Source organism: Phoxinus phoxinus, assembly GCF_949152265.1.
Source record: "Phoxinus phoxinus genome assembly, chromosome: 2".
Classification (NCBI taxonomy): Eukaryota; Metazoa; Chordata; class Actinopteri; order Cypriniformes; family Leuciscidae; genus Phoxinus; species Phoxinus phoxinus.
This window is the reverse complement of record NC_136877.1, coordinates 44,777,274-44,802,344: the sequence shown is the minus strand read 5'-3', so window position 1 is coordinate 44,802,344 and position 25,071 is coordinate 44,777,274. Positions and strand designations below refer to the sequence as shown.

The window sequence follows — 25,071 nt, the reverse complement described above, 5'->3', positions numbered from 1 at the left end:
TACTCTTATTCAGCAAGGATGTAATGCTAAGATCTACTGAGGGAAAAAAACAAGCTCAAACACTATAAATGCTTTTGGCATTTTTATTAAGTTCACTTTGACATCATTACAGGGACCACAAGTTTTCCTTTTTGCATCCCCCCCCCCCCAAAAAAAAGCTCCTACATATTAACTTAAACTTAATTCAGAAATAACAAACTAAATGTAGATGTTAGTCACCACATCTAGTCTTCAAGAGTCAAAAGCAAAAACTATGTGACCTCCATCAACCCTTCTCCGAGAGAAACAGGAAAAAAACAGCAAACATGCTAAAGAACTACAGGAATAAGTTAAAAAAGAATACCCAAATATTAAACTGAAACTCCGTAGAGAAGAAAGAAGATACGAAGACGTAGAACCTAAACAGAGAGGTCTGCATCTATTATAAAAGTAGTTATATAATCATAATTTACTCTTTAATTGAAAAAAAAAAAAATGTGGTAATACAAATTGTCATAGCTTGACCTGTTCTTCAAAAGCAACACACACATGTGATCTATCCTGTAGAACATGCCAGTTAAGCAACACAATGACGAGACACTTGCGTCTGAATCTGATCATGTGTGTAAACATGCATAAAGGGTATATGTGTGAGAGACAAATTAAAGTTAATTGGAAAGGGGCCATAAAAATCACAGGACAAACTTTTAAAATGTGAATGAACTTGTTAGTGTTTAACATTTCCGATGCTCTGCTAAACAATTTTTCCTAATTTGGACATGCTTCCAACTGCATTAGCTGGAATGTTAAATAAACGGTGCAATAAAACCATTGTGAGCTGACAGACTATATAGTAAAAGCAACAATATGAATGTAACCATAACTATTGATATATGGTGCATATTCCATTTATCACATTGTAAGCCTTTTTTGACTGCTTTTAAACAGCACATCCGAAGCCATTTTTTACCATGCTACCCTTCCCTTGCCTTACAGAAATCAATTCACCCTTGTGTCTTAAAAGCCAACAGTGTTTGCAGTGGGACTCGACTTTTAAGGAAAAACAGTGTTATCACATGTCATTAGTAAGTGTAATTATTTATCCAGCTTAAATAATGGCATGTACTTAAACAAAAACATGAAATATTTAAACTTCTTCAGTCCCCAAGGTGGTAAACAATGCCCTAAAATGCAGACAAAAAACATTTTTACCTTTCTAAATGACGCGAATGATGACCACTGGCCGTGTTTCAACAAAAATCAATGACTTTTGAGGCCAACTTCACATCTCGCACAAGATTATTCCCCTTCTCTCCTATAATTCTGCTGCTCTGGTCGATCCTATACATGAAACTCATTCTTAAGGTTATTAATATTTATTGTTACGAAGCCAATGTCAGACAGGGGACTTAAAGCAGCCAACCTAATCGAGATATATTATAATTACTATTATGTGAAGAGTAATAACAATAACATTTACATGTGAACTCAACTCCGACGACTGAGTGCAAGAGAGGTGCGAAAGAGAAATATAAGAGCTGTATATCCGTGTTTTGTTTTTTTAAATATAAAAAGCAACACTAACTACTTCACAGCAAAGAGCCTGTTGTAATCGAACTATATATACATACACGATATTAAAAACGTCGCCGATAACAGGGAGGATTGTGAACTAGACCGAATTATCACTGCTGGTTGCGTCCCGATCGAAACGTGCAAGTCTAGTAATGTTCAGTGCATTTCAGAATAATACATACACATTTTTCGAAGAACAAACGGGAGGAAAAGTATGTTTCATTTTTTTTTTGTCAGCATTTTTCAGTGAAATGTTCGTTTTTACAAGTACAGACATTTGCTTGAGTCGAGTCAAACACCTGTCTCTTTATTCATTACTACCGCACCACCCAACCCAACAGTCAAAACCAGGTCATAAGTTCAGTCTAGTTCACCAATCCTTCCATACACTGGCCATCAAAATGGGCATCCAGTGGCATTACATCACTTCCTGTGTTGAAAATCATCAGCTCCCGGAGCCCCGAGCTTCTTTTCCTAATGCTCGTTAATAAGCTGCGGAGTTAACAGTGAATATCAAGAAGCTTTTTAGATTTTACATACTAGCTGGTTCAGTGCAGATGGTTGTTTTAAGGTGTGAGGGTTAAACAGGGGAGGAGAGAAGGGGGCGGGGCTTAGAGTAAGGGGAGGCGGCTAGAGATAGAAGGATGGTAAACATGGCAACAACTGATCGGAGGAGAGGATCATTCTGCTTTACAGCGCTTCATGGCTCCTGGGAGTTTCTCTTGTAGCCTGAGGGAGAAAAAAAATAATAATGAGACAAACACCCATTAGGTGGCAATATTAATACAGGCTATTGAAGCCTCACTAATTGGCAGCCATTTCCAAGACTCACTTCTTTACAGACGAAGAGCATGTACAGTAAGTGCACATTCTCACTTTATTTTTAACACTTTATTACTCGACTCAAAGCATACTAACTTGGCCATTGTAGTGTTGACTTGAGTGCGTACAATGTCGATGTAACGGTCAATCTGGGTCTGTGGAAAGAACATAGAGATGCTGCATTATAATAAATGTGCTTCCATGCAAATTTGCTGGCATACCGCTTATGATGTTGTGGGTGAATGCTAGGAATATAGTAACCGAAACTAATGTGTGTAATAATGTGTGTGTGCGTATGTGCACACACACACAATATAATTACATACTTTTATGGTAGATATGATTAATCGCGATTAATCAATTATATATATACTATAATAATTATAGTACATTATCAAGAACCGCTATAAAGACAAAACAATCTCTGTTACCTTAAATGATCCGTTTACTACTGTAAAGCCGCTTTGAAACAATCTACATCGTTAAAGGTGCTATATAAATGAAGATAATGTCAAATTGATTAATAGCATGTAACATGTATGTATATATATATACATACACACACGTTACATATACATATATATATATATATATATATATGTAACATGTATGTGTGTGTATGTATATATATATATATATATGTAACGTGTGTGTGTATATACATATATATATATATATATATACACACACGTTACATACGATAAATCAATTTGACAGCACTAAGTATATACGGTAATAATAACATATATATATATATAATACTCTAAAACAGTGTCTGAGCATCATGACTTTCATTTTCTCACTATGAAGATATTAAAACTGGGTTACTGCAGTTTTGAGGTCAGTGCATAGTGCTCTGCGCCATTGAGATTAAAGAGACAGTTCAGAGTTTTGTGGCACCATTATGAAGTTGAACGCATCATTATTTCCGTACATTATCTTCATTAGCGATGCGTTTAAAACGAAGAAAGGTCAGAAGAGAAAAACTGCACCAGGCACTCATTAACAATCACCGTTACATAAGAACAAGACTTGACTAACGCTTTAAGAAAAGATTATGACAAGAAGTGTTCGGAAAGGACTTGCATAAGAGCCCTCTGGAGCAATAATCATACATGATGATTACTGTTCAGTCTGAGTGGGCTGCTGTTCTCAAACACTAACTGCATGTGTCATCTATTCAAATATGCTTTTCAAAAGCTAAATCACATCGTTGTTGTATATGCAGTGAAACTTTATGGCATAAGTTTCATCTGTGTCATTAAAATATCACTAGTAACAAGAGTAACCTGTAATACTAGAGTTAGCATAATAATGAATTAATACATGAAGGCACATGAATAAAACATATGCTCATCTGTCCCATTTTGATTTAATTAGTATTGATTGTGATTCACCAGTTTCAAAGAAATGTTATTTGCTTGCTTTTAAGTTAATGCCATATAAAGTATATACTAATAGTATAAATGTATATTGATAATAATAATAATAGTATTATTATCATTATTACTAATACACTATGGTTTAAAAGTTTGTGACTTTGAAGCTTTGTCATCACAGGAATAAATAACATCAAAATATATTAAAATAGAAAACAGTTCTTTTAAAATTGCAATAATATTTCACAATATTATTGTTTTACTGTATTTTTTAATCAAATAAATCAAGCCTTGGTAAGAATAAGAGAGTTTCAAACACTATTTTTGAATTTTTTAAGAGTAGTGCATTATTATCATTATTATACAATCTCTTATTTGGACTACAACAATAAAAACTCTTTAAAGAGACGGTTCACCCAAAAATGAAAATGAAATGAAAAAAAAAAATCCTTCAAAATATCTTCTTTTGTGTTCAACAGAAGAAAGACACTCATACAGGTTTGGAACAACATGAGGGTGAGTAAGTGATGACAATTTAAATTTTTGGGTGAACTATCCCTTTTATGAACACACAATGCATAGTTTGAAAAGCAAAGACATAATCTAACCTTGTTTTTCTCATAGACGGGCGGTACACTGAAGAGCAGGATGTCAGCTGGAAAAGAAAACACCCAGGATTTGGCCAATTATGATCATTCTTTAACTCCACATGGGATCATTCTGGGACTCAAATATTTCGGTATAAACTCAAATTTAAGTATAGTGCTAAAAGTGGTATATTTGGCCTACCGAGGATGAGGATGGTGATGCCATTGAAGACCGCTCCAACATATGTCAGTAGCCACATAACCACTGCCAGCTGAAAACACGAGGAAATATGGGTCAAAAGAACAGAAATCCTTTGTATCCCTTTTAAACCACAAAATCTGAAAACACAATTTTCTAAATGAACAATGAAATCACAGTGTTTTAATAAAAATCATAGAGCTAATACAGTAAGAGTCATATAGGATAGATGTTCCTCGTCATTTTTGGAGCTTGAATATCAATATAAACATGTTGTATGGAAAATACATTACATTCTTTAAAATATCCTTTTTTTTATCTACAGGAGGATGATACAAGTTTGGAACAACATGAGGGTAAATCAATTCTGAAACTATACGTTTAAATCGGTTAATTTCTAACTGCTGGTCTGCCACTGACCTTGAGGGAATCCACCAGGTCCTCGACCAGAAAGAGTCGGCTCATCTGCTTGAGTGCTCGGTTGACGTGTGCGAGACAGGCGTCCACGTGCTTGCGGAAGGTCTCGGGCGGCACGGCGACATCTTTCTCCATCAGAGTTCTGTCACAGGCACAGGGGTCAACCCAATTAACCTTCCCACTGCATACCCACACACCACTGAGCACCACTGCACTCAAAACCAAACCTTACTAACACAGAGCATGACAAGACATGCCAAACGGACCTACAGTATATGTTAACAGTGGAATGTGTAGCATGTTAAAAAAATAAAATAAAAAAAGGCTATCCTACAAATTCTATTCTATTCTATTCAATATTGTAACTATTTTTATATCATATTATATTATATTAAGTTTTTACATATAAAAAATATATATTTTATACAATTACAATGTAATATATACACACACAATTATAATATATTATTAATAATGATATAGATATATACACATATACATACATATACCGGTATATATACACACAATTATAATATATTATTAATCATGATATATATGGCCAAAAGTGATGTCAGGAGGGAATATTAGTTTTTAATTACCGGTACCCTACAAGTTCAATTAAAGCATAGAAATATGAGGAACCCATTTTATATACATTTTTAAACATTTTAAATATGAAGGAAAAACAAAACACTAAACTCGGTCAAGGTATTTATCTGACAAAATTATTTGTGGGAAATAGTGTTATTCATTTCTTTGTATGTCTGGCCAAAAATTCCATCCACACAAGTTTCATTGCATTATCACAACTATACAATATGCATACAAAAATAATACAATTTGTAATACTATTTAAATAAAGGGTGAAGATGTTAATAGGCTGGACATCACTTTTGGTCACTACTGTACTAGTGGCCCAATGTTTTTTTTAAATATACAATATACAATAAATATATATCATCTCTAATAAGACGAAGGTGCTTTCTCAAATATGTACAGGGCACACAGAAAGAGGAGACTCTCACTTGAAAGGATGTCCATCGGTGGACTTCTGCACAGCCTGGATGACGGACTTGTAGATGCGGAAAGAGATGGTGACGCACAGCAGGGCCAGCAGCAGGTATGAGATCACGCTGATCACGCTAAACGCTGCCAGAGAAAGCAGCAACAGCAGCGACACGCCAAACACCACGCCGGACTTCTTAGGGTCCCGCCAGTGCACCAGGTCATTCACTGCACGACAGAAAAGGCATGTGAAAAACGTGTGCGTGGCGGTGTGTTTTGATGACCATAAAAGGGAATAAAAACAGCACAAAAATATTAATATCAACTGTTGAATTGGAGCAAAAATATTTAAAACCAGAGTATGCAGCAGCAACACAAATAAGTTATTTTTGTACCTGAACTGTAAAAATCATTAGTTCTGTCATAAATAATACAGAGCTCATATTTTCCATACAGCCGCGGTTACATAATGCAGTTTTCGAGTTGCTGGTGATGCGCCGTGAAAGGAACCTTTTAAAGAAGCCTTACATAAATGGCATTCTCCACGTGGAGCGATGCCTTGAGGGGTTCGGCTCTGCGCGTTTCCATTTCTGAGGAAATCAAGGACGCATAAACAATCTATGGTGGTATTCAAAACATCAAACTTCATAAGGATGCACAGCTCTGTACCACAAAAGAACAGCACAATACACTTACACCCATTTACATATTTATATTTCCTGGCAAAGACTAGATGAGGAATTCATACTTGGCCATGTGTGGGATGAGTCCTGTAACAGAAGACCTTACACGTGCAAGCGTTGGCTGGTTGAAAACACAACCACGTCTTCCACTGTTACTATGTTTGGTCTGTCAGCTTTAATACATCACAGCACAGATATGGCTCTCCCACTCCAAGAGACCGTAAGTGCATTCATGCGTTCATTTCAAGCAATACATGGTCAGGTACAGCTTTTCCTTTTTTCAGCGAACGTTTAAACTCTGAAATGCACCGTAATGCAAATTGTTATTTGAAATTAGTTGATGGAAATGACTTAATTAAAATTTAAATGGGGGCAGAAGGGAGATAAATGGTCAAAACTAGCCATGTTAAATAATATTTAACAAGATCCAGTTCAAAAGTTTGAGGTCAGAAAGATTTTTTTCATGTTTTTAAAAGAAGTCTCAGCAAGGCTGCATTTATTTGATCAGAAATACAGTAAAAACAGTAAAAAAATAAAAACATGGCTGTCTATAAAGTAGAAAAGCAGAAGAAGAAAAAGGCTGTTGTCTTTCCTTTTGCCAAATAGGTGGGAAAACTTCAATGCCCATAATGCACTGCGCATGTTTGCTCCCACCAGTCTGCTATGGATGCGCTTACCGCATAGTAGAAAATACTTCTAAGAAAACTTTTAGTCATGACGGTGTTGACTTGTATGGTTGTATTGTTCCCAGATGCTAGAATTCAAAGATTAAACATTTAGCGGGAGTGAGTAACTGTACAATAAATGTTCAGTTAATAACCCTCTGTTGATCCGACTGTCCACGGGCGGGGATACAAAAATGAGGAAGTAAAATAGCTTTCACGAAAGCCCTGGAGCTGTCAAAAGAGTTTTGCTGTCAAATAAACGTGAATTTCTCGGCCCAGCTAACACAGAGAACATGGTCCATTCACATATACTACCAACATTGTAACAATACAAAGCTGGTTGAAAATCGGTAAAGCTACACTTTTTGTGAGGAAACTGTCATACATTTTTTGAGGATTTTTTTTTGATGAATAGAAAGTTCAAACGAACAGCATTTATTTGAAATATAAATCTTTTGTAACATTATAAATGTCTTTATCGTTACTTTTGATGAAATGTATGCATCCTTGCTGAATAAAAGTATACATTTCTTTGACTGACCCCAGACTTTAAGTGCATCTACTTGTTCTCACAATATGGAATTTGTGCCATTTTTGCTATAAAAGAAAATGTCATGGGACACCAAAGTCCCCAAGCCAGTCCTCAAAATGAATGCTAAGACTAATGTTGCAATGAAAACTCAGATATTTAAAAGATTTTTGGTATTGTATTTACCATACCATAAACAAACAGGCACATTTAAAACAACATCATTTGGATTTTGAAAACTAGATGAGCTCTGATCAGTTGTATGTTGTATTTTGAGATACGAAGTGAGGGGGAAAAAGTAATATAAAAACAAAAACAGTTATAGAGCAACCCAAGGAAAAAAAAAAATGTTTACAACAACAGTCAACGTGACATAACTACAGCACAATGGTGTGTGGCAAATGATTCAGAGCCTGAGAGAGCACTATTGTTTTTGTCCACTCCGACTGCTCGGGGCGAACACTCAGTGCATGTGAGGGGTTTCCTCCCTGCTCACTGCAGGGGTCTGAGTCCCTCCCAGCATGCTTTGCTAGTGCCCACAGGGAGGCAGCCTAGGCTGAGAACAGTCATTCGTTATCATTCCCTCCCTCCCTCGCAAGGGTTAGTGGACCCAGATACAACAGCATGTCCCAGTGGCTGCTGAGCCGCAGTGGCCTCTTTTAGTTCTCGCACAACTCGGCTCTTAAAGGTACAGTACATGCACCATCTAATACATTTGTGCGAATCTGTGTAAGAGTCCGAGTGTCTGAATCATTTAAGAGTCATGCATGAAATCACGTATTCACCAAAGCAAAAAAAAAAAAAAAGAAATCTAGTTTTTACTTGTTACAACGAGTGCTCAGTTGTATGTTTAGAAACGAACCGTGTGAGCCAAATTTCATGCAATGAAAAGCTAATGAGGTCAGTTATTTAAAGGCTATTGGCCATATTTATACACTATGGTCTGTTTCAGTGTTCTTAATGTTTGCACTTACTTCTTATCCTTTTAAAGTCTCAAGTGAAATTCAACTACTACATTTTACAGGCAGAACATATGGAAAAATTTAAATGCCTAACGTGAATATTTATTAGTTTATATACTTAGAAGTACATAAATGTGTACAGTGATTAGCCAAAGCTATGCTTGAGTTAACACAACCTTCATTATCTACAGCTCTGTTAAACCCAAGTGGAAACCAACACACCCATTTAAACAAACTTTCACACCACTAGAGAGCTCTATCAGCTATACTTAAATGATTGACAGCTAAAATACCAAGATACAATCATTGTCAAAAAAATTCACCTACAGCACACAACTCAAATAGAAACTGAAAAGTGAGACAAAGAATATGCTCTAGATCTGTTAAATAACCCACTTACTCTGTTACAACTATATCTGGCAACTAGCACAAGAAATAAATTAACGTCTGTATGAAAACTTTACAGTAGGGCTGGAATGAGCCGTTGACGTAATAAATTAAGTCGATTGCATAAATAAGTCACTTTCAGAGGAATGCGTCGATTTGTTGCACTGTTCCCCAGTGATGACTATATTCCCCAGTGATGGTGGCACCGACTCCCAGGCATGCTGAAAATAAGCCGTTATTACAAAAATATCGAACCCGCCCCAATCTAAAGTGTGCACATTTTTTAAACAGAGGCTGAACAAAATGGTTATCTGCACGCTCTGTAAAACTGAAATGGCATAGCACAGCAGCAAAACTTCTATGCAAGAGTCTCTGAAAAGAAACCCCCCGGGGCTCTCCTACCTCAAAACGACGAGACTGCAGTGTAGGTATTTGGACTATTACAGTGAATTTTTACACAGCACTAGACTATGCTTGTCAATCCCATATTTTGTGCTTAATACGGCTGCGTTCACATAAAGCACTCTGTTTTTTTACGAGCTGCTGTGGGTGCGAAGCTGTGAGACGCACGACTCAAACGTATTCTCTGCAACCGGTTACAAAGCATTTAACGCTGTTGTTTATTTAGATTTAAAGCGTAACTCTCACCTAAATGCAACCTATGGTCTTTTTGTGAATCTACTCGAGTCAAACTTTCGTTTAAAAGCATAATTAGGATGGAAACACCACTTTTAAGATTGACCGTATTTTCGTTTTTGGTCAAATTGCCTTTTGAATGGGATTGCTAGGGCCACTACAATGATAGCATCAACATCGCTATTTTTAAAACAGGAAGAAGGCTCGACACAACATGAAAATTTGCTCGAAGTATCACCAGGGCCTCTACACATGAACTTGAGCATTGAGAACATTGTGTACACAGAGTTTATTAAAAAAAAAAAGGTTTTGAACAACTCACTGTAGCTTATGTTGTTTCCGGCCACCGGCATTTTGTCAGCCCAAAATTGTCGATCTCCGAATGCGAATGAACATGAATGAAATCCGCTTCCAGTTGATTTTGGGTACATGTAAAAAAAGTATGTAGCACTGTCCGATTTATGAGGGGAAATCTTAAAATTCTGTAACACACCGTGCTAGGGATTCTTTCATTCGGAGATGCCGGCGGCTGGAAACAACCACAGCTAGTGCGTTGTTCAAAAACCTTTCTTTTTAGCAAACTCTGTGTACACAAACAATGTTCTCAATGCTCGAGTTCATGTGTAAAGGCCCTGGTGATACTTCGAGCAAATTGTTGTGTCAAGCCTTCTTAGTGTTTTAAAAATAGCGATTTTGATGCTATTATAGTAGTGCTCCTAGCACTCCCATTCAAAAGGCAATGTGACCGAAAACACGGTCAAACTTAAGTGGCGTTTCCATCTTAATTATGCTTTTAAACGAAAGTTTGACTCGTGGTAGATACACAAAAAGACCCCAGGTTGCATTTTGGCGAGAGTTACGCTTTAATGCTGATGTTTATTAAGTTATTCAATAAATCAAAACAATTATCGATACGATTATTCGATTGAAAAAAAAAAGTTGGTTCCAGCCCTACTTTACAGTACGGTTAAATTAATATTATTAACTTTTACAGCATTTATTAATTTCTACATTTAGGAAAACATTTAAGAATGGATTAACAAAATAATATTTTTATAACAATTCAGTACATTTATAAATTAACATTATCCTGTATTAACAAATTTAGCAAAAATGTTCATGATGCCTGATGAATTAACTAATGTTAACTGATACTTATTGTACAGTGTCCCCATATGTGAGATAAACAAATACCAAAATAAATACTAGTTCATTGTCTTTTTACTACTACATATCCAAGTCACTTACTTGCATATAACATTTTAATGTGGAACTTAGGGCTCTTCAGTTAATCAAAAAGTATCTGTGATTAACTAACTGTGAAAAGCAGATGTATTCTCCATTAACTTGGTTGATCATAACAGGATGTTATGGAGTCCAGAATGGCAGGGCTCAAACATCAGCAATAAAGTATTTGAGGGAAACATTCTTAGCTTGTTTTGGATGTGTAGCCTACAAAAAGAAAACATACGAAAATACAACATGCAGTTCTATTTTAATACATTTCTTTAATATAAATTAATGATCGTGCTTACAATAATCAAGGAAAATAGTCAACAATTACGAAACTCAACAATTCCCCCAAAATCAAAGAGAGAAATGTATATATTGTCCATGGTAAAGGCCAAGCATTTCTCCTTTAAGTAATTTTTGTTGTTGTTGTTGCATAAAACCAATAATTCTGCATCACTTTCTCTCTAGAGTCACAGCAAATCAGTACACGCATAACAATAGCCTACTAACTGTCAAATGGAAGATAATGCTACTCCTTTTAAATTACACATTTACCCTGACTTCATTCCCAATGGCCTTTCTATAGAAGGTTACAAAAAAAGATGAAACCTGAGACTAGACATAACTGGTCACCTGACTTCAAGGGCTGAGAAGGCCATAAAGCCACCCTGCAGGAATGTTTATATCCATTCCTTTTAAAATTATACCATCATGTTTTAAGGGTCATGAGACATGGCACAGAAAAAAATACAATTCATTAAATGTTATGACTAGTCTTAGTTTATGTGTTTATTCAGTTTTCCTCACAAAAAAACAAGTAATTTAGAATCTCCATAAGGCTATTGTAATAACTTGAAAAGGTTTAGTTTTTGCCATCTTTTCAGAAACATACTTGTAGGTTAGTGTTGAGTAAATTCAAGTTGAGTTATAAAGAAAAAGAGGTAAGTAAGGTCTAGTGTCTGGGCATACTATGCGTGCAGGGTTAGCAGGCTGCTTGCCCAGAAGAAAGACATGTTACCTGAAAAGTGGGTTAGTATTGCTGTCAAGACATGCTCTGCAAGATGGTAGGCCTCTGCAACCCAAATGTCGATTGCCTCTACCTCTTTGGGAAGTACTGCCTGACAGTCGTTTGGAAGAGTTTGAGAAGTTGAAGTGATTGACGCTTCAGGATTTGGTGTAGGAATAGGAGCTTTATCAGGCTTTAGGACAGTCTTCATTGTGGGGATATTCTCATCTTCCTCCTCTTGGCTGCTCCCGAGCTCTTTCAAAGCAGAAATTGTGAGGCGCTCCTGCTCCAAGTCCATGATCATTGCTGGGGAGGATTGAGTGGAAGGAGGAGCATCAGATTTGGTATTCTGGTCTTTAGTTTTGTGTCCAGAACTGAACCCCTCAGGTTCCTCATCCTGTCGTGACTTAAGACACTCCCTCATGAAATCCACAAAGCTGTCAGTAGCTGCTGTTACTGAGCATTCTGCTTCAAACGTCTCTGTATCACTCATGGTCTCTGGCGAATCCGGTCTATCTAAAATATCTTTGGGGGTCACAACTTGAGGTTCAGACTTCGTTATCACTGATCCCTCAGCAACCTCATTTGTCGTAGGTTCAGAAATAACGTCATTGATTTTGCTAGACTGCTCATTGTGGAAAGAGGGGAATGGTGCAGGAGGGTTCTCTTGAACTGGGGTTTGTCGGTCAATGGACTGCACTGGCAACTCCTCCTGTTCCTGCAAGTTAGAAGTCTTGATTTCCACTGTTGACTTTTGATCTTCTGAATCAACACTTGGCATTTTGTTTTGGAGGAGTATAGTCTCAATATCATCAGGAATCTCAGATGAAGTTTTGAAAAGGGAAGGTTCAGGCACAGATTCATAGTCTAGTTGGCAGTCTTTGGGTGTCTCATCGAAATCATCAGTGATATTATCAAAGGATTCTTGAACAGGAGCACTGATATTTTGATTATCTGGAAGACAGTCTGACTTTGAAAGCTCTGTTTTCTCACCTTTACTCTCCTTAAAACAAGACAAATTCAGCTGGTCTTTTAAAGCAAGCTCTTCACTGGCGTAATGATCCATGTATGTCTCTACATCACTGGGCTCATTTGAGGGTGAGCTGACGTCTGGTGGGGGGTCAGAAAGTATTTCTGCAGTCTTGTCAAGCTCTTTATCAAGGGTAGACTCTTTAAAGGGTTCAAAAGACACTAAATCCTGAGACATATGTGACTGCTCTTGAGAGTCCTCGAAATTCAGGCCTCCTGAGTCTGGGGAGGACTGGAGGAAAATGCCACTTTCATAATCATCGTCAATAACCTGATGTTCAGGAGAGTGCTCAGCATCAGAGTCAGATTGATTTGCCTGAGAGGAAATGTCATGGTCAGGTTTATGTTCTTCGTGTAGAGTGTCATGGTCAGGTTTATGTTCTTCATGTAGAGTGTCATGGTCAGGTTTATGTTCTTCATGTAGAGTTTCCACAGATGCATGTTCTGCAACTTCTGACTGGTGTTGCTCTGGTGAGCCTCTGCCCTCACCTTGCAAAGTCTGACACTTTTCACCATCATCCTCCTCACCTTCTACCTCAAACTGTTCTTCTTCCTCATCACTTAACACTTGCTCCTCAGTTTCAATAACATTAATAATAGGTACCTGAATTGGCGGTTTCTTGTTGTTTGGAATGGTCTCGTCTTCCTTGTGGGTTTTGGTGTCTAGGTCATTGTTTCCCATTATTGGGATGCTCATGGCTTCCTCAATCACTGTATCATCCGACTCCCCAGAGCTGTCTACCTCCTGGATTTCAGCAGGCTCCAAATTTCCTTTCGAAATGTTGGAATGTTGTGTAGAACTAGGCTCCATCTGTTGGGACACAGGGGGTAATGGAGGTAACTCAAAATCAGCAGGAGGAGCAGGGGAGGAAGGAAGCTCTTGATTCTCTGGGAATATCTGACAGCCTTGAGTGCCTGTATCAGCTTTCTCTTGCTTTTCCCACATATAGGCTGTTGGTAAAAAGTTCAGGTCAAATTCAGAATCTTCCTCAACACTCTCTTGTTTTGATTGCTTGTTGACATCCTCCTTTGATTGATCAATGTCATCTGCAACTTTGATAGGACTGTCCATAAACTGATCAGGAACTCCTGCAAAAGGTTCTGGAACTTCACTTGTATCAACATTGTTTGCTTTAATCACTTTCGATGGGCTCTCTTGCACCATGGGGGACTCATTTTCCTCATCAAGAACTGGATCTTCAATGTTGAAATCTGGTGCAGGAGGTAAGTGAGCTCTCATCCAGTCAGCGGTGTCCTCAAAGTCAGTCCCATGCCTTGCCTCACCAAGCACTTCGAAGGGCGATTCAGGAGATTCCTGGTCATTTGACGTTGTCCTTTTCTGAAAGGACGAGCGGGAGGAAATTCCATGCAATTCTGTGGGGGATTTCTCATAGTGACGCTCTTTAAAATGTGGAAACCCCCCATCAAAATCACTCTGCTTTGCTGCTAAAGCTTCCAATGCTTTGATTCTCTCAGATACTGGCGAAGTTTTTACAGGCGAGTCCTGCTTTTGAGAGCCAAAAGATGAATCAAACAGCTCTCGTTTCTCTTTGAAGGTGCGATCTATGTTGTCACCAGGTGATCCTGAAGATTCAATTCCACAAGCAACTGGAGAAAAGGAACTTGACTGAGGAGAAAAGTGAAGAGAGGTAGCCACATTTTCTGAAGGCTTGTCAGAGCCTAGTACCACTCTTTTGTCTGCATCCATCATGAAGCAGGAAAGAGGAGGAAAAGGAGGGTTGGAAATAAAGACAAACTCTACCTTAATTCTGATTTGCTAAAGCAGGGGACCATATTTGAAGCTCATGTTTGTATAGGTTTGTCTTTAACAAATTAAGAGCAGTAACATTTCAAAGCCAAAGATCCCAACAACTTTAGCAATCAGCAGCTACACTAATACTTTATGTAGCATTCCCAAAATGCTTAACTGCTTGCATCCATTTAACTGAAGCTAAAGCGGTCATGCACACACTGCATGGTCCCACATATTAATGGATGGAGTTTGATGTCTGCATGCCAGCTTGATAATGTGCTGATACCATTGAGGAATCTCAATGACACATACAAGGCTTCTTAATGTATTTATCCTATAGGGGCAGATTTACTAATTAATTTAAATGACATCCATAATCAAACAACAACCCCAAAAACAAACAAACAAAACAAAACAGACAAACACAAGTAGTAATCAATATCCAGAGTAAAATAACCAAAGAATTTGTTAAATTATTAAAATACTGTTATTGTGGAAACTACTAAACGGCTGTCTGAGCTATGCCTCAACTGTCTAACCATCTATTAAAATAAAAGAAAGAAGATAAATCAAATTATGGTGTAGATGACTCAATGAGGCCAAAATTACAAGAGCACAGGGAATGCAGCAAAGTGAATGCTGGACACATGCTGAAAATGGAAATCCTGACCATTTTAACATGCAACACAATGGCTGTGTTCGAAAGCTGGAAAATTATGCCTTCACAGGCACTATGTGGAGGTAGGCACAATGCACATCCAATTGCAAAGTTTGTGTCACATTCTGTCTACTAAGATACCTCCATCCGGTTGATCTATGCGTGCAGTTCGGCGATTTGTGGTAGTAGTAAATATGCAGTCTAAAAAAACACATTAGAAGAGTAAATTAATTCATAAATATTAATTTTAAAAAAGTGAGAAATAAGCATTAAAATAACTAAACATATGCATTCATTTTAATTAGCTTTTGTTGTACAAGATGTTACGGTGCCTTGGAAACCTTAGGAGGTACCTTTAAACACAAACATAGCCTGTGAAGTCATACACTGACTGGGCTGAGAGGCAGCAAGCCAGTTCCCTTTCGAACACAACCACTATGTTTTAATGTATGGCCTCATTGATTAGCATTACATTAGCTTTTCAGGCTTGGCTAAATGGTGCTGACTACAGATTAAAATAATGATAAAAAGGGTCAAACTTATATTGTCCTAAATTATAAAAAAAAAAAGCTATAAGATTAAGCTATATGCAAAGCAATATTTTTTTTATTATACTTTTTCCTGACTTTTCTGTAGGGGTGAGATAAAACAGGTTCCAGAGTGACAACCACATTCTAACATTCTAATCATTTTGTTCCTTTCCAAACCTGCCATTTCCTGGTTTTACTTTAAGATATAATCTTTGAATTTGCATGCTGTAGGCATAGAAGTGAAGTAGTGAAAAGTTCACTGACAGAAACTACAATTTGCCTAAAGCCTATTGAAAATAAATGCTTCTGAAAATAGATTAAATATATAATAATAATGAGTTAACATGTTATTGTGTGCTCACTACTGTTTAAACTAACACTTTTGTCTCTACATCTCTTCAAGATTCTGTTAAGGACCAGCGCCTGTACTCATTATGCAAATTAAGCATCACAGTTATGACGTGTCTTATAAACAGTAAGTTAATTCAGACTAGTTGCCCGTAAAAACGTCATTAGGCATGGGAAACAAAGATCCAAATTTTCCATAATCCAAGTATCTAAACAAAGTTCTAGGTTTTACAGTTTTAGCGGACTATTAACTATTAACTGAAATAAATTTCTTCAAGATAATAATGTTCTAAACATTTTAGGGATACTTAGATCTAAATATCTCAACATAGTGTGTGGGATTTACTCAATCTAGTTTATGCTATTTCTTCCTATATATAAAAGCTAAAATCATCAAACTCCTGTATGTAAATAGACAAGAAACAAAACAACAAACAAACACAAAGACTAAAACTTGAGGATTTCCTCTTACTCTGTGGTAAAAGACAACATGCAAAATGCATGGAAAAAGCAGGTGAAGATTCAGCCGCAGCAGTCACAGGGAAGTAACCCCGAGCAGCGTCCTGTTGCTAGATCCCTCCCCAGTGTCTCTCTACCTTCAGGACCAGTGCGGTGTTGGAGCTCCAAACATGGCTTGCTGTGGGGGAGGGGGGACATCAAGGGCAAGAATCCTCAGGGACACCAACCTGTTCCATTTTTAGGATTCTGCACTCGCACAAAGTGAACTTGAACTTCTCTGCTATCTTAAAATAAGGTGGCAATCTTGGGATTAAGCTGGACCCACAGTAACGCTGACCTAAATCATGTTTGCAGTGGGTATAAACTGGAGCCGATTGAATTTCTACCATCTGTGGGGACTTAGCTTTCCCATTTTTAATCAGTGAACAGTGTCAGATGTGGGGTGTCGACAAAATGACAGGGTATACTAATGGTAAAAAGGGGGTAGCCACAAATTGTTGCCAGGATTCATTCAGGTTGTTGACTGGCTAAGTTCAACTTTTTAGAGTGGGAAACCATATATTACAGGGTATTGTTGGTAAATGTCTGGATTTACAGTAAAGAAGAGACCATGTTATATCTAATAAGGCATTAGAAAATCAGCCACAGAAATGTGGATGATCTCATTTGAAGAACATTCACGAAGTGAATCCAAGTTTGAGGATTTCAGAAACTGTTGAAAACAGGAGGGACTTGGCTGTTATTATGGATTCCAACATGCATGATTGCAAGGGGTCACCATTAGAAACAGCAAGACTTCTGGTCAGGGAGGGTGGTTGGACTGCACAGTACACGGTCAAGTGGCGTGCAGGTGTGAGACTAACTATTAGCTTGATCATTAACTTTCATGTGAGATCTGAGTTATCACGACAGTACATATTGAAGGAGAGGACATTTCCAAATATTCCCCAGAAATGGGTTAGCTTCTAGCTTCATAGATACATATCTAATTATTTTGGCTTCCATGAAAACAATCAGTAGATTCCCTCTGTGTCCTCTGCTTCATTTCCTACGCTTAAAAGGAAGAACTCCAAAAGAAGCCACTACTGCGAGCATCTAGTCTGGTATAGAGGAGGAGAGGGTCACTGGCGAGAGGGATGGAGAGTGTCATAGCAGCAGCCCAGCGGGACATAGCATACTTAATAGAACAGATATGACAGAGGAGCATGAAGAGAAAGATAAAAGGTAGAGAAGCAGGCGAGCATCAGAAGAGAACTATACACTTGCCTTGAGGAGACTGAATGAGAGATACAGGCGAAGAAAAAAAGGAATCTGAAAAAATAAAATAGGACAGAAGAATGAGAAGAAAAGTCTCAGTAGCCTTCTTATACTCTACATTTGAAAGGGGAAAATGTTAGTGAAATGCCCAGCGAAGCACCTTTTACATCTCAAGAAACTAAAAGAAGAAGAAAAAACAGCTGATAGAGAATAACCAGCACTTTCCTCGACAACTTGCATGACTTAAAAGGATAGTACTAGGCCAAAAAAGTAAAAATTCTATCATCATTTACTCACCCTCGTGTCGTTCCAAACCTGTACAACTTCTGCGGACCACAAAAGAAGATATTTTGAAGAACGTTGGGGGTCCAAACTACACTGTGACTGGACCCAATTGACTTTCAATGTATGGAAACAAACAAACGAGACCTGTTTCAAAAAATCTTTTGTGTTACACAGGTTTGAAATGACATAAGTGTGAGTAAATAATGAGACAATTGCACTCTTTTTTGGTAACCTATCCCTTTAATCTAAAATTCAAGGAGGTTCAATGAGATTATCAATTGTAATTGGTGTAGTTAAATATTTTGGTGGTGTGACATGCTGTACTCTTTCTAAAGCGATTTCAAAAAGCATTCCTCATTTTATGCATACAGCTTATATTACTTGAAAAACTACACAGAATACTGTACTTTAAAAAAAATCATTTGTAGCACCAGAGAAGGTGAAAAGGTGTATGGAAGTTTTTTCTAAGAAAATCAAAATTACGAATGAAATGTTCAAATGCTAAAATAATAAATCAAATAGTCAAAATGGCCACCCATAGCTCATAACCAACAAGGCTCACAGGACCACCTTATAATATGAGTATAGAATTACAGCTTTAATTATTTATGACTGGGTTGTACTGAATTGATAATTTTTGTGAAAACATTTTTTCATAGTTTATGCAATGAAAATGAAATTGCATTTGAGCATTTTTTATTTATATTTGAGCATCAATTATTACAATTTGATTTATTATTTGAAAATGTGAACATTTGATCTACCATTTTAAGTTTGTTAGGAAAAAACTTCCATAAAGATGATTTAAAAAAAAAAAAAAAGAAAAAAAAAAAAAGAAGAAATGGTGAGCAGTCAAATTACTTAAAATATACATTTTTGCTTATACATTAATATAACTTGATGCTTATTAAAAAACAACACAAATATAAAATAAATGAAAAGTTAATTAATGTTATTCATCAACTGCCCATTGGCACTTTTTTTTACTTAGTAGGCCTACATCCAGAACTAATCACATACACAACATCCCTCGATGATTCATCTGCATACTGAACAATACTTACTCACAATATTCAAACGGTGGGAACTTTCTCATGGAATTTTCAATGATCCCTCCCATACTTTCTGACATCTAACCCTGCAAAGCACCCACATGTTGCACCATTGCGTTATGTAACCTGTTAAGGGAAGCCATTTTCAGACACACTTCAAAATTTCATGTGATTTGGAAGCGAATAATATTTGCATTCATCCAGAACTAGCTACTTTTCAACAGTTAGGTCAATCATTAAAGCTGTGGAGGCAACACTATAGGTCACCTAAAATTGATTCATCTATCTTGGAATCTCAACAAGAACAGGGAGTGCCGGCAGTGAGAGTGGTGAGAAAGTTAAAGAGAACAGGTTGATCTAGTAGCACAGCAGTCTTAAGACAGGGCAAGCTCTACTGGTCATAAATAAGGAGTGTACCCTTGCTTCACGACATTCTTTGCCCAAACCACACCCAAAAACTATTAACTAAGTGACACGCCTTGAAACACTGATTTGGACACCAAAACCCTGACAAATCAACACACCCTCTATCATCTCGATTGAAGGTTTCTTTCCACTGCTTATGAGTCAGATATAGAATCTGCTTGACAGCAATAACCATCTGATGCAATTAGGGCATCACAATCTGACATCATACGATGGTTGGCTGCCTGGTAATGTTTAACCGGCAAACATTTAAGAAAGAAATAAGGTGAAGGACATGATAGCTAGATACTATCTATTGCAAGGGCAAAGGTTAAATGCACCAAGATGGCTTGTGTTACAGGGCGGCGCTTAAAGTGGGAACGGATTGGCCTCTTGACACTGGAAGAGCCTTGCGTGGCATCTCTGTCATGCCAGTAATATCAGCTCTATTCCTGAGGGGACTGAATCATGACACCCAAAGCTTTAAGACTGCTGCCTCAGCCAGCTGTGATCAGCTCTGACCTTAGGCATCACACCCAGACAGAAGAGAGAGGTCGATAGAGGCTGAGAGTATTGATATAAGATTAGTTTGTATAGTTGACCGGGTAAAAATCTCATGGTCCCATTTAGAATGACGTATTTTTAATGGATTGTTCTGGGTTAAATAAGTTAAGGTCTTCCAACAACATCTAGGGGTTGTTGACATGCCCTTCATTTTGGCATGCTATATATCATCTAAAGTTAGCAAAATCCACATGTATATTGGGCGATGTCTACCAAATTGGCATCAGACGATGTCTACAGTGAAACATCGCGATGGATTTGCCTATTTGGGAACATTTTGGATTTAAACCCAATGCAAATAGGTAACCTGCTAAGAATTAGTTGTGTTTTTCTATTTGTTGTGCGGCCCCGAATTGGTGCTAGTTCTAAACCGCAAGTAAAATGCGCTCGGCATTCATAACGGTGCGTGTCTGGCTAAAAGCAGAGTGTTTCTATGATAGCTCAACTTCCATAGGAATTAATTGAAAAAGCTCCCTCTGCTCCGCACCGTTATGAATGGCTGTGCGCATTTTACTTTCGCTTTCTGGCCAGAAACCTTGATATTTAAACTTGTTTTGTTCCAAACACTATCTACCATGGTAAAACTATGAAGAAGGCATTTGGTGTAGCCTATTTAATCTAACTTAATTTAAATTATTTTGAAGTTTGTTGCTGTTTTTGTAAGCTTTGTTTGATTTGTGTAAAACATCTAGTAGCCTAAAAAATTATTTACTGTTTAAATTGTGTTCATTGAACTGTTTTGAATGTATTTTGTATTGTTATCAGGAACAACTTCATTATGTTAGTATTACCTAATGTCTAAATGTCTTTAAGCCATCAGCGATGGCACACTATCGGTCCAACCCTAATGTATATATATATCATTATATAATTAATGACAGAATTTTCAGTTTTGGGGGACCTAACCCTTTATAATTGTGGGGTAAACGCTGTTTTACTTAGTCAAACAATCATACTTAAAAATAAGTTTGAGTGTGTTGAAAGTTGTTACAATGTTACTCTGTGGCTGCCTGGTATGATAAATTGTTGCACACTGCAGTAAGCTAGATCGATATTAGAATATCATATTAATAAAAGCTGGATAACTTGTGTTGCTAAATGGCATATAACATTAATTTGTTTTCTGCCAAACAGTGATCTGTCAAATAATAAACATAATATATAAAAGTGACTGATGTTTTCATGGTTTCTACGGAAATAAACTCGGAAATCGAGGGTAACGACTGAGGATATGACGTCATTGACAGGTGATGCAATAACAGGTAACAGTAACACTGGTTAAAATAGCATTTGGGATAATGTAAGAACACACGTAAACAAAATATAATATTGTTTGGGAGAAAATTTGGGGATTTTTAATCCAAAAATCTTACATATTGTGTCTTTAAAAGAAATGGGGAGTAATCCGAATGCATGAAATATACAATTTCCCTTATACATTCATTTAAATTTTAAACAAAAAAGAAACTATTTTAATATTAGGTAATATGTAATGAGTTTACAACTCATAAACATAATATTTGGCAAATCATAGACTCACAAACAAATGCACTTATAAAAGGGTGCAGTTATGAGGCAACTATTGCACTCTTGCTTTATAGATTTCCAAATGAAAGTGCGCAACTGATAATTAACAGTCGCAGATGCTATCGATGGAGCTTAACCTGAATTTAACCCAGAATACTGCATTAAAAACAACACTTGGCTAAGTCTGTTATTATTTACTACCTTATATATTTATGTAGGTAGAATTTGTGTAACGTTATGATCTGTCCAGTGACCATGGCACCCGCGCAGGCATTTTAGAGGGACATATTGCAGCTAAATTTAACCATCTGGTTCAATATGTCACCTTCACATATGGTGTCTGTGTTAACAAGCCTGTAAGACAGTCATCATGTCCACATCCTTCCAGCAATATTCAGATTCTAACCCCTAACTGACCTCAATGCGCCTAAGCTCAAGAGCCAAACAGCATTTGAAGGAGTCAAACATTTTAAACCGTGCTGAAAATGCAGAGAAGGCTGACGTCATGAGTCTTAACTTCCCGTTCTAATTCTATTAGATTCCCAGACGCCTAAATAAAGCCGAACCAAGGAGGACAGAAGAGCTCCATATATGCTGACGACCTAAAAAGCAGTGAACCAACATCCATAGTCAACAGAAACCACACGGTATTGTTTTCACAACGGAAAAACATACAGGGCCCGAACAAAGGACATCGTGTCATTTCACAGAATGATTGATGGACAAATGGATGGAGCTGCATCTATTAGTGCAATGTTTTTTTGCCGTTTCTAAAATATAAAAAGTATCGCCTTTAATATTGTTTACACAGCATGCAAAATGACAAGCGATTACAAATGATTAACAAAGCCATATGACTTGACAGTAGCGAAGACTGACTCAATTCTGCGAATCGGTTCTTTTATATAGTTCGTTTTAAAGAACCGAAAGAACGCCATGACATTATTATTACATTTCAGACTTGGCATTTACATGATTTAAACATACCAATATAGTAATTTGTAGGCGTATACTCTTTTTTTTATTATAAAGGCGTTCAATTTAATGTTGTATATATCTTTATTCAGTATTTTACAACCATGATTCAGTTCATAAAAGTAATTTAGAACCCTAATATGCAAATTAATCGAACAATTTAAACATTATGGATTGAACCAAGAACCGATTCAGTTCTGAACATCCAATCGATTCACTGACAAGACCCGACTCAAAAGAACGATTCATAATTGGTTCTAGACAGCTATTGATTATTCTAGCTTTGTCACGTCGCTAGAAATGTAGATGGGGTGTGTAAGCAGTTTTTTCCCTTGATTTACACTGTCCTCCAGTTTCGGATGCATCTGCACTGCAGATGATCAGCTGAGCCGCAACATGTGCCCATTTCAGTTCAAAGCAGTATTATGTGTCCCCATATTTCTCCATGGCCTTTTCCTAAAAATAAACGTCAGGTCAAAGCAGTGGATGAGAACACATTCAATTCATTCGGAGTCCCACATCCGCCATGCATGCCATGTATAGGCGATCCCTGCAAAGTGTAGATTCAATAATCTTTCTATTATGCCAAAGGTAGGCGATATGGAAAGTGTACGTGAGAAATAAACAGTGCATGCCTCTTACATAACGCCAGAGAGTTCCAGTATTACCTTCAAGGCGTTTTAAACATGTGCATGTATTCAAATCGACTGTATCAGCTGGTATTGTCCTCAAACTCACTATTCAGCGCGACATTTCCATTTAGAATTAGAACGGCACCCTTTCGAATGTTAATAAACACACAACCGAAATTTAAAAACAAACAGAACCAATTCAACGACACTGTTGTAATGACGCTCACGTTCTCTTACCGGAAAACTTTGAGTCTTTGGCCGTTGCAGAATGTCCATCGTTAAGGCCTTGTGACGACGAAATCTGAGAAGATTGGGTCATTGGATCTGCCATTGTTGTTGTCGTGTTGCTCCACAGGGTCTGTAGCGCAGAGGTGGTGTCGTTGAGGTTGTGGCTGTCGGTTGTTAATCTGAAGGTTCCCGATTCACCGAGTATTTCCCAACACAGCAGCGGCGTCACCGAGCCTGCACAAGCACATTAGGTGAACCTGCCTGAATGTTGCAGTGGATGGGGGCGGTGGAAGACAGACAGGGCGGGTACGAGAGAGAGAGAGAGAGAGAGAGAGAGAGAGAGAGAGAGAGAGAGAGAGAGAGAGAGAGAGAGAGAGAGAGAGAGAGAGAGAGAGAGAGAGAGAGAGAGAGAGAGAGAGAGAGAGAGAGAGAGAGAGAGAGAGAGAGAGAGAGAGAGAGAGAGAGAGAGAGAGAGAGAGAGAGAGAGAGAGAGAGAGAGAATGAATAATTAGGGTTCGTCATAAACTATTTTGATCGGAAGCTTCTATATTCTTCCACAAGCCTTCATTTCCCTTCATCTGTCCCATATCATGTATTGTAAACAGATCCTTTCTGTATTAAAGTATGATCTAAAAACTATGATCTGTGATACATTATTATCATCAGTCATTCATATTACGGTAATATCAACCTGAATTGCAATTCCTCTTTCCATTCTGCCGCCTCAAGCACCAACACAGTCGTTATTAACCCTGAAACCTACGAACAGTTTGAATTAGGTTGATGTCTAATCCATCCTCGCCTACTTACTGTGTCTAGAAAAGATACAGTAAACACTATGTAACTCTATGGGCCGTGATTATGTAATGTTTTCGCATTTGTGCGCTGGACGTATTTTGACACTAAATGCTGGGTCGGTATTTCATTTCTTTTGCAACAGCGCCATCCTTTGGTTGCTAACAGACATGTCTTCTTTTGCATGTTATGATGAGGCACAATGGGCTAGATTAGACTATATTTCCCTCAGTTTCATACGGTATTTACTGTGGTATCGACAAAAAAACAAACAATAAATGATATATTATGTTAGTTAACCCTCTGTTGCTGTTCGGTCAAAATGTAACTTGGTAAAGGTTTTGGTAATTGCTGTGTGAACAACAACAACAACAACAAAAATCACAGACATGATTCGGGGTCAGACTCAGGTCTAAAGGTTAAATGGTCCTGAAAAAATAGTCACACTTGTATTTAATCTATTAGAAACATTTGGTACTGTGCCCAAACAGCCTTACGGAAAGCCTTTTT

General features: G+C 37.5%; 1 protein-coding gene across 4 annotated transcripts; it reads right to left on the bottom strand.

Annotated features, from left to right (window-relative positions):
- Window positions 1–1,840: 1,840 nt before the first annotated feature.
- rtn3 (reticulon 3) lies at window positions 1,841–24,715 on the bottom strand. 4 transcript variants are annotated; one of them, XM_079637139.1, is made up of 9 exons: window positions 24,458–24,597; window positions 23,776–24,027; window positions 18,108–18,152; window positions 5,984–6,191; window positions 4,962–5,100; window positions 4,545–4,614; window positions 4,364–4,410; window positions 2,473–2,531; window positions 1,841–2,283 (listed from the first exon to the last, which is right to left on the bottom strand). In XM_079637139.1, the coding sequence occupies exons 2-9, from the start codon at window positions 23,867–23,869 to the stop codon at window positions 2,235–2,237; spliced, it is 711 nt and encodes a 236-aa protein (XP_079493265.1). In that variant the 5' UTR covers window positions 23,870–24,027; window positions 24,458–24,597; the 3' UTR covers window positions 1,841–2,234. The 4 variants fall into 4 exon arrangements, with proteins under 4 accessions (XP_079493265.1, XP_079493268.1, XP_079493267.1 ...); XM_079637142.1 differs by lacking the exon at window positions 24,458–24,597 and adding an exon at window positions 12,077–14,791 and having other exon boundaries at window positions 18,102–18,152; XM_079637141.1 differs by lacking the exon at window positions 18,108–18,152 and having other exon boundaries at window positions 24,577–24,715.
- Window positions 24,716–25,071: the final 356 nt, after the last annotated feature.